Genomic DNA, 15,489 nt, shown 5'->3' on the forward strand with positions numbered 1-15,489 from the left:
CCTGCCGTTCCCTCCCGGTGTCCCCCGGCGGTGCCTCAGCTCTGCAGGGAGCGGCGCGGCCGGCAGGGGGCGCTGGAGGCGGCCGGGGCGGAGCCACGCATTGCCCCGCAGAGCCACCGCCCTGCGCCGCCGGAGCCGGTAAGGGCGGCCGGGCCGGGCCGTGCGGGCGGGCGGAGCTCGAGGCCGGATCGAGCCGCGCCGGGAGCGCCGGACTGTGGCGATGGGCGCGGGGACGAGCGGGCCTCCAATGGCGGAGGAGGGGTGCGGGGTCTGCGCGGCGGGGAATGGGGACGGCGCGGGGCCAGGGGCGGTGCGGGAGCGCCGGGGTGGGCGGCGGGCGCGGGGTCCGCGTGCGGGGCGCGGGAGGCCCCGAGATCGCGGCCGCTCGCGTCGGGATCCCGCCGAGCGCAGCCCCGCATCCCCGCCCGCTGCGCGCGGCCCCGGGGCGGCGCGGCCGCCGTCGTCGGGGTCCGAGGAGCGGCACCGGTACCGACTGCGTGCTGCGCTCGGCCGGGCCGGGAGCGGAGGGCCGATGGGACGCGGAGCTGCGGGGCGGTGCGGGGTCTCCTCCGGCGCCGCTCCCCCCGGGACGCGGCCCCGAGTGCGGGCCTGCAGATAGCGCTGCGGGCTCCGAGCCGCTTCCTGCGGGCGGCCGCGGTCGCCCGTGACGCTGCAGGCGGTGCGGCCCCCCCGCCGTCCGCCGCCCGGGAGGAGTGCGGGGCCCTCGGACCGCGCACAGCCGTGCCCTTACGCAGCGCTCCCCGCAGCGACAGCCGCGATGGATGACATCTTCACGCAGTGCCGGGAGGGCAACGCGGTGGCCGTGCGTCTGTGGTTGGACAACACCGAGAATGACCTCAACCAGGGGTGAGCGGGGGGGGCTGCGGGGGATGCTTCGGTCCGCCCGGGGCGCGTTTCCGCTCCGTGTCCGGGGGAGGGGGTGGGATGCGGCTCCTCCCCGCCGGAGGAAGTTACCGCATCGCTGAGGCATGAGGGCTGCGCGTCCTCCGTCCGCCCCTCGGCCGCGGGTCGCTGTCCTGGCCGTGGGCTGGGCTGGGGGCGCTGGGAGAAGCCCCTCCCCAAAGCGGCTGCGGCACGCGGTGACCTGACGTGACCCCTGGCCCCAGGGGCACCGCTGCCCGGCCCGCACCGCCCGGCCCGCGACCTCCCCTCCCCTGCCCTCCCTCCCCAGCGGCTCCGACAGCGCTGCTGGCCCCGAGCGCTTCCCATCGCCTCCGGACCGAGCTGATGCCTCCCACTGCCCCAGCGCGAGGCTGAGGCGGGCACGGCCAGCTGCCCCTCGCACCGAAAGGCCTCCCGAGCCACAGCAGCATCCCTGCTGAGTGCAGAGAAGGCTGTCTGTGGGCCTGGCACCACGTACTCCCAGCCCCTCCCAGCAGATGCTCGTTCGCAGAGCCGTCCTGGGCTGGGCGTGCTGTGCCGTGTGCCACGGGGCCGCTGCAGTGCGGGGCGGTCACCGGATGGCCCCAGTTCTGCTGGAGCTGGGGGCTGCAGGGCTGCAGGATCCCCATCCCCGCCTACTGGGCCCTAATCTCCTTTTAAGGCCCGGCTGCCGCCTCCTCCCTTACTTGGCCCGGCAGGGCTGCGAGCAGATGGGGGGGGAATAGGGGGCCTGGTCCTCAGCAGACTCCTGCTGCTCCAGCCCTGAGGAAGATGGGACGTGGGCAGGGCCCTCCTGGGGATGGGCAGAGCAGGAGCGCCGCTCGGGCTGCGTTCCTCACAGCACGGCACGGGTGTGTGCGGCCCGCGCAGTGTGGTGCAGCCTTGGGGCCGTGCGGCTGCTGCTATTGGGGGCCGAGGAGCGGGAGCAGAACACAGCTCCCTGCCCCACCTGGGGCTGCAGCGCCCCTCGGGCACGAAGCTGTGCCTCACTCAGCAGAGGGCTGAGGGCCCACGGAGCTGCGGGGCGGTACGGAGTCTCCTCCGGCGCCGTTCCCCACTGCTCCCCCTGAGATACGGCCCTGGGTGCTGCCCAGCACGGCCCTCACCGCCGTCCCTTCAGGGACGACCATGGCTTCAGCCCCCTGCACTGGGCCTGCCGCGAGGGCCGCTCCAACGTGGTGGACATGCTGATCATGCGAGGAGCGCGCATCAACGTCATGAACCGTGGCGATGACACCCCGCTGCACCTGGCAGCCAGCCACGGCCACCGCGACATCGTGCAGAAGGTACCAACCTCCCAGCCACCGCACTGCCGCGGTCAGCCCTCAGCGTGCCCGGCAGCCCCTGCCCTGCTGCTCCCTGCCTCCTTCCGTGCACTCGCTGCACCCAGCTCTGGGTGCCCCCGCCATCCCCTCGCAGCCCTCGGCCCCCTCCTAGCAGCAGCCCCTGCTGTGAGTGCATCCCCCCTGCCTCGGGGCAGCGGAAGGGACCCACTGGGGTTCACCAGGACTGTCCTGCCTGCAGCTGGTCCAGTTCAAAGCGGACATCAATGCGGTGAATGAGCACGGGAACACCCCTCTGCACTACGCCTGCTTCTGGGGACACGACACGGTGGCAGAGGTGAGGGCAGCACCTGGATACAGGCAGGGGTTTGGAGCACAGGAGATGGCATTGAGGAGTGTACAGCAGCGGCAGGCAGGAGGCTGGGTATGTAGGAAGGGGGTGAGCAAAGGGCGGCAGCTGTGGGTGCTCGCTTTTTCCTTCCTCAGGACCTCGTGGGCAATGGCGCCTTGGTCAGCATTGCCAACAAGTACAGCGAGACGCCCATTGACAAAGCCAAGATGCCTCTGCGGGAGATATTGAAAGGTAGGAGGGACCACCTGCACCCAGACCCTGCCTCTGGCTGCTGCAGGGCTCAGCACCGCAGGCTGCTGCCCAACTCTTCATCTGCCTCCAGAGCGTGCAGAGAAGCTGGGCCAGAACCTGACCAAGATCCCCTACAAGGACACCTTCTGGAAGGGCACGACCCGCACACGGCCCCGTAAGGACAGAGGCTTCCCTGCAGAGCACGCTGCTTGCTGGGAGCACAAATCCGTGTGGTGGGGTGGAATTGAGGGGTGAGGGGCAGCAGTTGGCACAGCACGTTGGGTGGCTCGTTGGGGCAAGGGAGATTCCCTTTGTGCCGTGCCTTTGCATGCACTGTGCTGGTACCGCTCCTCCTGCAGGACAGGAGGGAGGTCCCATGCAGTCCTCTCTTCTTACAGGAAACGGGACCCTCAACAAACTTGCTGGAATAGACTTCAAACAGCTGAGCTTGAGCCAAAAACTCAATGAAAACCAATCAGGAGAGGTATGGAGGTGTTTCCTTGCTGGGACAGCAGAGCACGGTGCTCCCTCAGCCCCTGGCTGTACGCAGAGCACAAAAGGGGTACAGCTGCTTGAGGGACATCCAGGCTCCAGTGTGGGGCCAGCTGCAGGCTGGCAGCTGCCTGGGTGAACTCCCACCTCGCCACAGTCACTGCACATCACTGCGGGGTCCACGCCCTGCACAAGAGGCTGAGGGATGCTCGGGGACTGAGAGCCCCCCCTCGCAGCGATCTCGTCCATCTGTCTCCCTTCAGCTGTGGAAAGGGCGCTGGCAAGGCAATGACATCGTCATCAAAATGCTGAAAATTCGGGACTGGACAACTCGGAAGAGCCGAGACTTCAATGAGGAGTACCCAAAGCTGCGGTAAGTGCCAGCATCCTCCCTAAAGGAGCCGAGGCCCCTGGGGGTGGGTGTCATCCCTGCAGCGGGGTTTGAGATAGGAGCCCACGTGGTGAGCAGAGGCTGATGGGGGCAAGGCAGCCACCAGAGGAGAGGGCAGAGATGATGCAGGGCAGCGGGCAGCAACTCAGCACCAACTCAGCACCATCACTTCTCTTGCAGGATCTTCTCTCACCCCAATGTGCTGCCAGTGCTGGGTGCCTGCCAGTCCCCCCCGGCCCCCAATCCCATTGTCATCAGCCACTGGATGCCCTACGGCTCCCTCTACAATGTCTTACATGAGGGGACAAGTGAGTGCTAACGGAGGTGACGCAGCTGAGGCAGGCGCTGGTCTCTCTGTCCTTGGGGGGCTGCCCCTCTGTACACCGGGGGCAGCAGCACAGACTCCTCCGGCTGCAACTCCAGGGCGGCCACAAGCAGCCCGGTCTGCTACAGGGCCTACGCGCCCCTGGTCCTCGTGCCGCCATCACTGCCCCTTCCCATGTGTGGCACTCATTCCTCAGTCACCCCAGCGCCACCTCCCTCCCTGCAGACTTCGTGGTGGACCAGATGCAGGCAGTGAAATTTGCTTTCGACATTGCGCGAGGCATGGCCTTCCTGCACACGCTGGAGCCCCTCATCCCACGGCACCACCTGAACAGCCGCAGCATCATGGTGAGCACCGCTGCCTGCGCCCTGCAGGCTGGGCTGCGCGGGTGGCTGTGACTGCGTCTCTCCTCCCAGATTGACGAGGACATGACTGCGAGGGTCAGCATGGCCGACGTGAAGTTCTCCTTCCAGTGCCCCGGGAGGATGTACGCGCCAGCCTGGGTGGCACCAGAAGGTGAGCGTGAGACAGTCAGCCCCTCCCGCTGCTTTGCCCCCATCCTCTCCCCTGCCCTTCTCAGCCCCTGTGCTGCACTGGATTTGCTGCAGCCCTGCAGAAGAAGCCAGAGGAAATTAACAGGCGCTCGGCGGACATGTGGAGCTTTGCAGTGCTGCTATGGGAGCTGGTGACCCGCGAGGTGCCGTTTGCAGACTTGTCCAACATGGAGATTGGCATGAAGGTGAGGGGGGGAGGGGCCCAAACCAGTTTGAGCACAGCTGGGCCAGTGGGGAGCACAAGTGGGGCCCCACAGAGAGCCGGGTGGGGCTCCTCCCAGAGCTCCCCGCGTACCCAGCACAGGCAGGGCTGGGTCCAGCTGGCTGATCCTGCTCTGCCCTGCCTCGCTACCAGGTGGCCCTGGAAGGGCTCCGTCCAACCATCCCACCTGGCATCTCCCCACACATCTGCAAGCTGATGAAGATCTGCATGAATGAGGACCCAGCCAAGCGCCCGAAGTTCGACATGATCGTGCCCATCCTAGAGAAGATGCAGGACAAGTAGAGGGAGGTGCCTCCCCGATGTCTGACGCTGCCATGCTCCCTTCCCCACCACCTCCAAGTGCCTTTAACCCCAGAGCTAAGGGGGAGCAGGGACTGCCCCCTCACCCTGAGCCAGCCATGGACACACGGTACAGATGATGCTGCCTTCCCTGGAGCCACTCTGCAGGCTTTGGGCTCCGTAGCACCCATCTATGGCAGCGCCTCCAGCCTCCCTGGCAGCTGTGGGCAGACTGAGCAGGACACCTGGATGAAAGCACTGTGTGGTGGGGCTCTGCTGCCCTGAAGCCACCTCGTGCTCCCAGGCCCAGGGCAGCTCGCCCACACGGCGGTCTCATGTTAAAAGTGTCCAGTCCTGGTGCTCTTCCCTGCTAAGGGCGGCAGGGTCAAGATTTGCCTGTTTGTGCCCAGCACCACCCCAGCTTTGCGCTTCACTTTTTAACATTTCCATCCAGGCCACGTGGAAAAGCCGCCAGCATGTGAAATAAATATTTGTTACAAAAACTGCCCGTGGGCTGAAGGGTGCACGCATACCTCTGCAGGCTGCTGTGAAAAGGGCAGCGCTGGCACCGGGCTGCCCTGCAGAGCATTGAGCCCTGGGCACTGCAGCTGCTCTGTGCCAACCCTCCCCTGCTGCTCGGGGCAAGGCAGGCAGCAGGGCTGGCATCACACCTCGTGAGAGGAGCCTGGCTACAGCTGCAGTAGCCGTAGCTGTCACACAGCCCCCAGAACCCTCCTCTTAAGAAGCGAGAGACGTGCTATGGAGAAAAAAGCAAAGAGGAAGGTTGGGCACTTCTATTTGCGTGGCGCCTGCATCCCTGCAGCAGCTCAGGGCAGGCTGAGCCCTCCAGGAGACGTGGCTGCAGTTGCCCTGCTGCACGGCCAGCAGCCATCTCCCAACCTGGTGCTGGGAGAGCAGAACTCCGGGGGCCAAATGCTGCTGCTTCACTGACAGCAGGCACGTGAGCAGGAAACAAGGGGTCTTTTCACACACACAAAAAAAACAACAACTACCCAGTGGTTTAATGGTGCAGAAGCAAACCCTAAAAAAGTTCCCAGCAACAACCCGTCCTCACGTGAAGTAGTGCGGCTTTTTCACATTGATGCCGTACTCTGCGAGGGCGGGCGTCAGGTCCTCCATGGTCAGCGTGTACTTCTTATCCTGGGGACAAAGGGCAGCATCACGCACAGCACGGACACCTGACGCCTTCAGCTCTTTGCTGCTTTGGGGTTTTTGCCCCAGCTGTGTGTGTACACTTCCCGGGACAGCTGGAGGCCAATGGTTGAGGCACTGACCACCAGTGAAGGCCTGAAAACTGCATCTGCTCTTTGTCCTCAGCCGCAGAGAAATGCACTGAGCATTACTCAACACTTTGCCCCTAAACAACAAATAGTGGCTGTGTGGATTCCCAGAAACTATATATATACACTTCCTCCCTTTATCTTTTTCCCTCAGCATCACGGTTTGGCGCCCATCAGTGGGAGCAGCAGGGCTTCAGTATCTCCATACAAACCACTGCCCACCTTCTGCCCACCACGTTCCCTCCCAGCAGCAAAGCCCCTTTTTGTCAGTGCACGTCAGCCCTTCATATTGAACCACGAGGTTCAAAAAGGCCAATTGCAGGGTGCTGCATCGGGTCGGGGCAATGCCAGGTACTGACACAGACTGGGGGAAAATCTCCTTGAGAGCAGCCCTGCGCAGAAGGATTTGGGGGTCCTGGTGGACGAGGAGCTGGACATGAGCCAGCAGTGTGCGCCTGCAGCCCGGAATGCAGCCAGCTGTGTTCTGGGCTGCATTAAAAAGGGGTGGCAGCAGGGACAGGGAGGTGATCGTCCCCCTCTGCTCGGCTCTTGTGAGGCCCCATCTGCAGCACTGCGTCCAGGGCTGGAGCCCCCAGCACAGGAAGGAAGTGGAGCTCTGGGAGCGGGTCCAGAGGAGGGCATGAGATGGTCAGAGGGCTGGAGCAGCTCTGCTGTGAGGAAAGGCTGAGGGAACTGGGCTGGTTCAGCTTGGAGAAGAGAAACTGCAGGGAGACCTCAGTGTGGCCTTCAGTGCTTGAAGGGAGCGGATAAACAGGAGGGGGAACGGCTGTTTGTGAGGGTGGGTGGTGACAGGACAAGGGGAATGGTTTGAAAGTGAGCCAGGGGAGGTTTGGGTTGGATGTGAGGAGGAAGTTTTTCATGCAGAGGGTGGTGAGGCAGTGGAACAGGTTGCCCAAGGAGGCTGTGGATGCCCCATCCCTGCAGGCATTCAAGGCCAGGCTGGATGTGGCTCTGGGCTGCTGGTTGGCGACCTGCACACAGCAGGGGTTGGAGCTGGGTGAACACTGTGCTCCTTTGCAACCCAGGCCATGCTGTGACTCGTGAGCCCGTGACTCAGTGGCACAAGGGCTGGCAGCGCCGTCCCACAGCACGCACCCCACCTTCACCTCCAGCCCCCCCGCCCACCTTGCTCTTATTGCGGGAGCTCCCCGAGGCCGTTCCCTTCATCTTGCAATGCTGCAGCGCATCGTTGGCGATGTCAGAGATGAATTTCTGCGCGGCCAACGAGATCAGGCGGATGCTGCGGGCACAGAGCGGCCGGCGTCGGGGGGCGGCGCGGCGCCAGGACCGGGGGATGTCCGCGGGGCCCCCCGGCCGCCCCTCGCACTCACATGCGCGGGTCGGAGGCCTCGAATCCCGCTCTGTTCAGGTAATACCCGGTGACGGCGTCCGGGATCTGCGGGGAGAGCCGCGCTCAGTGCCCGCCCGCCCGCAGCGCCCGCCCCGCGCCGCGCGTACCGTGGGCGTGTAATCCTCCAGCTGCAGCAGGAAGTCCACGAGCGGCGTGCCGGACACCACCGGCTTCACCTCCCCGTTGGCGGCTCCGGGCGGCACGTACACGCCGTTCGACATCGCTCCTTCGGGCGGCGCCGCGGCCGAGACGGGCGCTGCGGGCGGAGACGCTCAGGGGGCCGCCGCGCGCCGCGCCGCCCCGCGCTCCCGGCCGCCCCCCCCGCACTCACCGGGTCCCCTCCCGGCGGCCGCTCCGCCCTCGGCCCCCCGCGCGGCGCCGCCCGCCGCGCTCGGAGGCGCCCCGGGGACGCCACTTCCGCCGGCGGCCGGGCTGGGCTTGTTGTCGGCGGTGGGCGCGGGCGCGGGGCCGGGCGGCGCGGGGGCGGCGGGGACCGCGGGCGCGGGGTCGGCCTCCGAGCTGCAGCTCATCGCCCCCCGCCGAACGGCTCCGGACGGTCCTGCGAGGCGCGTGCGCCCGGCGCGCCGCCCGATTGGCCCCGCGGCCCGATCGGCCCCGCCCCCCGCCGCGCCCCATTGGCCGCCCGGCGGCGCCGCTCTCCCGCGCGATACCGGCACACCACAGCAGGGGGCGCCGCGCCGCGGCCTTTATTGGCGTCACGGCGCCGTCAACGCGCGCAGCAGCAGCGGGAAGTCGGGCGTCCCCCAGCCCGTCACCGCGTCCCACGCGGGGCCGGCGCAGAAGCCTTGGCCTTGAACCGTGCCGTCCAGGCAGGAGAGGTGGCAGCCCTGCGTCACCTGCGGAACGGAGAGCGTGGGGACCCCGTCGAGCCCCGCGCGCGCCCCCACCGCGTGACCCCGTCCCGCCCCCCCGACGCGCTCCCGGGTGTAAGGCGCTCCCCCCGCCCCCCCGCCCTCTCCCCGAGCCCGGCACCCCGACCGCATCCCGCAGCTCCCCGCCCCGCTCACGTCGAACAGCGCTCCGCCGTGGCCGCGCTCCCGCAGGCGGTACAGCGCGGGGTTCAGGAAGCCGAGCGGCGGCTGGCCCAGCTGCAGGCGGCGGTCGTTGATGAGCGCCAGCATCCCCGCCACCACCGGCGTCGAGGCCTGGGAGAAGGAAACGCCTCAGCACCGGGCGGAGCGCGGCCCCGCACCGCGACCCGACGGCCCCGCGCTCACCGAGGTGCCCGACACCCAGGGCAGCGGCAGCCGGTTGGTCACCACCCAGTAGTTGTCCGACAGCGCGGCCAGGTCGGGATAGGCGCGGCCGCTGCTGTTGTAGTAGGAGCTGGGGGGCAGCTTCGGGGCGGAGCGCAGGAAGCTCCGTACGGCCTCGACCTGGGGACGGGTCAGCCCGGTTCAGCCCCGGCGCCGCTCGGCACCGGGCGGCCCCGCACCCCCCGCCCGCACCTGGTAGTCGGGCATCGGGAAGACGTTGCTGAAGCCGCCGCCGCTGATGTAATCCGTCACTTCTGTCGTCACCAGGAACGGGTTCTTGAAAGATGTGCCGCCGACGGTGGTCACGTAGGGGCTGAGGATGGGCGGACGCTGCGGCTTCCCCAGAGCCGACCCCGCAGCGGCCCCCAGTCCCGGCAGCGGAGAGGAGCCCGGGCCGCCCCGCCGTTACCTGGAGGCTGGGAAGCTGGGCCGGAAGGTGTGGTTCCCCCCCGGCACCCTCCTGCACCCGGCACCGTCGTCACCTGAGGGCGGCCACGTGTGAGGGGCGGCACTCGCAGCGCCGGGCGGCCGGACGCTCCCAGCCCAGCAGCTCACGCACCCGAAGCAAAGAGCACCGTGAGGCCGCGGGCGGCCGCCTTCATGAATTCCACGTTGACCCGCTGCAGGTAGACCTGCGAGAGGCTGTCCTCGTCGTCCCCGTAGCTGACCGAGTGCACCCAGGGCAGCGCCGACATGTTGCTGAGCAGCAGCAGCCACGCCAGAAAGGGCTCCTGGCTCTCGTGCCGCCCTGCGGGCACAAAGGCGCCGCTTCAGGGGGGATTGGGGTCACTGTGCCCCCCCACAGCAGAAGCTCTACAGGCAGGGACAGGAGGCACAGTGCAGAATAACTCAATCGGATGCTGCCGTGAACTCCTGGGAGCAGTGCAGCTGACAGCAGCATGGCAGGAGCGGCTCTGGCTGCTCACAGCTCTCGTGGAAGGGCTGCGCTCAGCACCTCTCCCTGCTAAGGCCCCTCCTGTCCATCTCCCCGCTCTGTGCAATACAGAGCACAGGGTCCCGGCCTCCCCGCTGCCTTGCAGCTGCTCAGAGTCTCTCTGTCCCCTTCCCGCACTGCAGGCAGCGCAGAAGAGGAAGAAGCCCACGCAGGGCTTTGTGAACCAACAGACATCACTGCCAGGACAGAGCCAGCAGTCCCGGTGTGCTCAGCCCCTGGCCATCCTCTAATATGGACACGCTGTTCCACAGCACCGGCACATCTCGGTGCAGACTGGTTTGCAACCTGCTTCCCTCAAACTGCCCTTCATCCACCCTATGGCAGATTCACGGTCAGGTCAGCCCTCCATGGAAAGGCAGAGGAGTGAGGTGACAGCCTCACACGGCAAAGCCAGGCGGGGTGAGCAATGCTGCAGGGTGCTGTGGATGGTGCAAATTCACGTATCCAAAACCAATGATGACACCTCCCGTAAGAGCTGTCAGAGACCCACAGCGGCACAGTGCTGGAAGCCCACAAAATGTAGCAAAGCAATTGGGAAACCACAGTCCCAAAGCCCCTGTGAGGTACCACGAGGTGTAACTCACGCCAGCTGGGCTGTGTGCAGCCCATCTCACACCCCTGGCAGATTCACGAGTGCTTCCCTGAATTAATGCGTCAGTGCTAGATCGAGTAGGACAGGTGGAAGCAGGCAGAGGGAAAGTGGGCTCTGGCAGGGGAGCAGTACCTGCATTGCTGAAGACCCACGTGGAGATGTTGGCGCCCGTGCTCATGATGTACTCCACATCCAGGCTGGCCTCCAGCCCAGCCCTGCCCTGGCCCTGGTGCCCAACCACACGGTCGACCTCTGTGCGGTGGGCAAAGCTGCTGCCAAAGAGCTTCATGAACACAGCCAGGTCAGCCTGGTGGAAGTACTGCTCCAGGAACTGAGGGGACACAGAAGGACACAAAGTTCTTTCTCCCGACCTGGAAAGTTGGCTCAGTGTTCTCGTGGAACGTTGCCAACAGCTCTCAGCAGCTGATGAACCCTCCCACAGCACCCTGGGACCATTGGAGTGGTGCCCCAGCTCTGGGCTGCACGCTGCTCCCCCTCAGCACCGGGCAGTACCTGGGCACAGGCCTGGCTGTTGTTGGGCAGCAGTCCAATGTCTCCTTTCGTCATGTTGTATCGCTTCCGAATGACCGATGGCATCACACCCAGGTGGAAGGCTGCTCTCTGCCCACGGGACTCCATCCCCTCCTTGGCCCAGGCCCTGCTGACCGCGCTCCTCTCCGCAGGGAACCGGTGCAGGCCCCCCACTGGCCCACAGACAAGGAGAAGTGCCAGGGTCCCGTGCTCCGGCAAGACACAGCCCCGCTCCCCCCTCCTCACCCTGGCTGGCAGCAGGGCACGGGGAGCACCCATAGCACACCGCACTCCGTGTCCTCCTGGGCTGCCATCGCCCCACTGCTGAGCAGCCACCACTGCCCCACCATTGTCGTGCTCTCCTTGTGCCAGTGACTGCGGTGCCACGGCTTCCTCATGGGAGGCGCTTCAACCCCTCAGGCAGTGGCACAATCAGACACCTGCGCAGCCAGCACAGCCACGGGAAGCACCGAGGTCACTGCTCGCCTCCTCGGGGGCACGGGGCAGCCGGGACACGGCCAGAGAACCGCTGTGCTCTGTGCACTGCGGCAGCCCCATCCTGGCCAGCAGTGCTCAGCCTCCCACCCGCATCTCCGAGCGGCCCAATGCCCCTGCACATACCAAAGTCGACGTGCTCTGCCAGCTCCTCAGGAACGCTGTAGGGCTGCGGGGAGCGGACCACGCTGCGCTGGCCCTTCACGTAGCGGTGGAACTCAGCCCCGGGCAGGAGGCGCTCAGCCGTGCTGCAACACAAGGACAGCTCACACAGGGACTCGCACACTGCGCAGCCCACACCCTGCTCTCACTTCCCACTGTCAGAAGGAGCAGGGCTGAGTGCCTCTTCCTACCCACACAGTCTCTGCGAAGCAGAGTGCCCTCTGTACCCGGGCTGAGCACCACAGAAACCAACTGCAGCTCATCCCAGCCCTCCTGTGGGGACACTGCGGCTCCAAAGCGGGCGCAAGGAGGCGTGGGGCAGCCCAAGCACCTGTCTCGTACACACGTCTGTCTGTCTGTCTCACGTGCGCTCTGGGCCAGCAGCTGTGGCTACTCCAGCACCGGGGCTGCACAGAGCAGCCGGCTCCGGGCCACGGAGCCCCATCGGCCAGGAGGGCACAGGGCTCAGCCCCCGCCCCCTATTGCCCAGCAGAGGGCCGCGTCCGGCACGGCGCTCACCTCGCCGCCATGCCGCACTCCAGGAAGTCCAGAGTGGCGACGCTCCGGCAGTCCTCGACGCCGTGGCTCCGCAGCCACTTCAGCACGGTCACCAGCGTGGCCGGGGAGGGCCGCACGAGGTCCCGCAGCTGCTCCAGCGTCAGATATTTGCCTGCGGGCACACGGGGTCAACGCGCGGCTCGGAGCGCGGCGGGGCCGGGCCGGCAGGTCCAGTCGTTACCGTATTGCGGGGAGCGCGGCTCGGACACGGCGCGGACGAGGCGGGCCAGGCGCTCGGTGCCGCGCTGCCGGAGCGCCAGGGTCAGCTGCACGCCGTGCTCGGGGCTCACGCGGCCGGCGAGGACCCATCCGGGCGGAGGGCTGCGGGCGGACCGTGAGCGCGGCGGGCAGCGCGGGAGGCGCCGCGCCATCCCGCAGCGCACAGAACGGCACCTACCGGAACGGCTGGTCCCGCTCCAGCGCCCGACCCGCGGCACAACAGCTCCAGGCGGCCGCACACAGCGCCAGCACGGCGGGGAGCGCGCGGCACCTGCGGTGGGCAGAGGGCAGAGGGGCTGAGCGGGGACCGCCGTTCTCCCCCCTCCTCCCCCCCCCCTTCCCGGCCCCGCGCCCCCGTTACCCTCGCGCCATCCCGCCACCGCGCCCGGTCACGTGATGGGGCGCAGGAGTCCCGGTCACGTGAGGAAGCTGCGGTCACGTGACGGGTGCCCCCGTCCGCACCGGCGGGGCGCGGCTTTGCGCGGCTCGGGGCGGGCTGTGACGGCGGTGCCGGAGCGCCGCCCGGTCCGTCCCTCTCCTTGCCGGGTCTCTGCCGTTATGGCCGTGCGAGGCCCCGTGGGGCGGGCCGGCCTAGAGGTTGTCGTGGGGCAGCGCTCGAATGGGGCGGGGGGAACCCCGGCGGGGCCGAGGGCTCCGTGCCCGGCCGCCACCCGGCAGGGACGGCAGCGCAGGGCTGGAGGGCCCCATCCGGCGGGGCTGCGCCTGCAGGAACCGCGCTGCGGTGAGGGGAGCGGAAGGTAAAGGCTGCCCGCGGGGTCTGCTGCTCAGCGCCCAGCCTGCAGCGAAGCCCGGGACCGGATGGACGGGCTGCGGGCTGCAGGGCGCGTTTCCGGGGCGCTCTGCGGGGTCCTGAGCATCGCCCGGCTGTCCAGCAGAGCTGGGAGGCGCGGAGCACATCTGCGTGCCGCACATCTGCGTGCCGTACAGCCGGGGGTGCAGCCGCCCCAGCACTGCTGCCACCACCCGCAGGGCCCCGGGGGGCTGCAGGCGCGGGGTGCCCGGGCAGTGCAGGGAGGGCGGGCACGGAGCGGCGCTCTCACAGGGCTGTGGGAGGGGCAGCGGGAGTCGTAGCCGTGCCGCCAAGCGGTTCGTCGTGTCCTGTCCAGCCGGTGCTGTCACTGCAGCTGCTTGGCTCCCAGTACTGCTGAGCAGCAGCTCTTGGTTTCCTGGGCTTGTTCTCTTGAATATTCCCACACTAGGAGCCATCCTGATTAGTATCACAAAAGCGGGATCGTAATACGTGTGGATCTTGGGACTGTGGAAAATTCAGGTACTTTTTGCTACTGTTGAAGGGAGCTCTGGAAGTTTGTTACCCTGCCCGTGAGTCCAAGGGCAGCCCTCAGAGGCAGACGTGAGGTGAGGGTGCTGTAACCCCTCCTGCCACCTTGGCGTGGATCAACGAGTCCTCGTCCCAGCCACAAGTGCAGATGTGCTGCTTGCAGCAGCTCCAGGAACTCCTCCTTCGTTTCCTGCTTCTGCAGAGCAGTGTCCAAGCCAGAAGGAGATGGACAATGGGAAAACCACCTGCCTGGGCTGGGCTGCCATCTCTCCCACGCCGGAGCCGCAGTGTGGCCGTCCAGAGCAGCAGCTGCAGAATGCAGAAGCACTCGTGCTGAGAGCGTCGTGGGGCACCACTGGAGCGGTGGCTGCCGAGTCTGGGGCAGAGGGAGCAAAGGTCCGTGGCAGTCCCACCTTTCTGCCTCCCGCCCTGCTGTGCAGGCAGTGCCATTCCAGCCACATCAGCTGTGCAGCTCAGGGTGCCACACGCCCAGGCAGGCGGTGCCTGATGCAGGCCTTGGCTCTGCTCCCTTTGGGTGAGGCAAGGCTGCTAAGGGATTCGGTGGGGCTGAAGCGCAGCCCTTCCTGTTCACAGAACAGCATTCAGCATCTCACTGACACGGGAAATCCACTCACATTCCTCAGCCCCCGTTTGGCCTCTGAGGTGCTTCCCCCGCCACCTGGAGGACCTCTCCTGTCCTGTAGGAATCCACTGCTTCATACCCGCTTTCTGCAGGACACCCGTGCTCCTCTTTGGGTGTTGCCCATAGCGTGAGTGTCTGCGCAGAGCCCTCGGGCATTTCTGGTGCCTGCAATTGGAAACACATGTGGGGCCACTCAGAGTTTCCATGCAGGCAGCGCAGTGTGGTTTGCAGCAGCTGGAGTTGGTTGCCCGCCCAGAACTGTGCAGTTGCACCCTGTGGGGCTGGGGGGAAAAACAGGGTGGTGGTGGGACAGGAAGGAGCTGGGCATGGTGGGTGCAGCTTTGAGGGGACACGGCAGGGAAGGTCAAGGACTCCGCTGAACCCCATCTCCCAGCCTTGTCCATGGAAAGAGCTTTTCTGCGTTGTGGAGAAGCTCCCGAACCACGTAGGACAGCCGCCCACCTGGGCCGAAAGCTGCTGTCACTGTGTGAAGGGGTGTCCTGGAGGGAGGTGGCCCCATGTGTGCTTGGGGCTTTGGGGGAGGCGCAGCAGACCGCGATCCGTGTGCCGGGCCACGTCTGGCTGCTCCCAGCCATAACGCTCCCTTGTCCTGCTCCCGGCTGCACAGCATCTGCCCCGTGCCCGCCCCCAGCCCGGCTCACCCTTCCCGTCGCCCACGTGTGGCCCAGTGCCCTGCTGGCTCCCGGCCCCCCGGGCTGCGTGGCCCCAGCCGAGGGCTGCAGCTGCAGGGAAGGGACGTGGACTGCTCGGCGCTGCTGCTCAGTGCTGACACGAAGTGCTGCAGCCCAGCCGGCCGTCAGCTTGGGGCAGGGCTGTAAGTGGGATGAGATTTGCGGGAGATTATTTCCTGGAGCTGTCTGGCCAGCAAAGATTAGAGCTAATTACCCTAACAAGCATCTGCTGTTAGGAGTGCAGCAGGCTGGGACGGGAGAACCTGAGCAGCCAGCGGAGCTGCCAGGATGTCCCAGGTGGGGCGGTGCCCGCCCCCACGGTGCCGTGGGTGCCATTCCTATCAGTGAAGCTGGCCGGG

At 66.7% G+C, this 15,489-nt stretch overlaps 3 protein-coding genes across 6 annotated transcripts; 1 reads left to right on the top strand and 2 right to left on the bottom strand.

The window, feature by feature from the left end:
• The first annotated feature begins 1 nt into the window (after position 1).
• On the top strand, positions 2-5,536 carry ILK (integrin linked kinase). Of its 3 annotated transcripts, none has more exons than XM_085216741.1 (13): positions 2-138; positions 768-867; positions 2,024-2,189; positions 2,428-2,523; positions 2,673-2,769; positions 2,861-2,944; positions 3,168-3,253; positions 3,525-3,634; positions 3,833-3,960; positions 4,203-4,324; positions 4,394-4,493; positions 4,586-4,716; positions 4,887-5,536. In XM_085216741.1, exons 2-13 carry the CDS (start codon positions 779-781, stop codon positions 5,034-5,036), a joined length of 1,359 nt encoding a protein of 452 aa, XP_085072867.1. In that variant the 5' UTR covers positions 2-138; positions 768-778; the 3' UTR covers positions 5,037-5,536. The 3 variants fall into 3 exon arrangements, with proteins under 3 accessions (XP_085072867.1, XP_085072868.1, XP_085072866.1); XM_085216742.1 differs by having other exon boundaries at positions 125-261; XM_085216740.1 differs by lacking the exon at positions 2-138.
• Positions 5,537-6,029: 493 nt separating this feature from the next.
• TAF10 (TATA-box binding protein associated factor 10) lies at positions 6,030-8,240 on the bottom strand. 2 transcript variants are annotated; one of them, XM_085216749.1, is made up of 5 exons: positions 8,038-8,240; positions 7,814-7,962; positions 7,687-7,751; positions 7,481-7,595; positions 6,030-6,194 (listed from the first exon to the last, which is right to left on the bottom strand). In XM_085216749.1, exons 1-5 carry the CDS (start codon positions 8,234-8,236, stop codon positions 6,105-6,107), a joined length of 618 nt encoding a protein of 205 aa, XP_085072875.1. In that variant the 5' UTR covers positions 8,237-8,240; the 3' UTR covers positions 6,030-6,104. The 2 variants fall into 2 exon arrangements, with proteins under 2 accessions (XP_085072875.1, XP_085072876.1); XM_085216750.1 differs by lacking the exon at positions 6,030-6,194 and adding an exon at positions 6,219-6,411.
• Positions 8,241-8,389: 149 nt separating this feature from the next.
• On the bottom strand, positions 8,390-13,011 carry TPP1 (tripeptidyl peptidase 1). Its single transcript, XM_085216745.1, has 13 exons — positions 12,857-13,011; positions 12,674-12,766; positions 12,458-12,597; positions 12,238-12,388; positions 11,683-11,804; positions 11,044-11,234; positions 10,663-10,861; positions 9,543-9,731; positions 9,393-9,465; positions 9,176-9,296; positions 8,945-9,103; positions 8,735-8,872; positions 8,390-8,563 (listed from the first exon to the last, which is right to left on the bottom strand). Exons 1-13 carry the CDS (start codon positions 12,865-12,867, stop codon positions 8,423-8,425), a joined length of 1,728 nt encoding a protein of 575 aa, XP_085072871.1. The 5' UTR covers positions 12,868-13,011; the 3' UTR covers positions 8,390-8,422.
• Positions 13,012-15,489: the final 2,478 nt, after the last annotated feature.

Source organism: Meleagris gallopavo, chromosome 1 (genome assembly GCF_905368555.1).
Source record: "Meleagris gallopavo chromosome 1, MGAL_WU_HG_1.1, whole genome shotgun sequence".
Classification (NCBI taxonomy): Eukaryota; Metazoa; Chordata; class Aves; order Galliformes; family Phasianidae; genus Meleagris; species Meleagris gallopavo.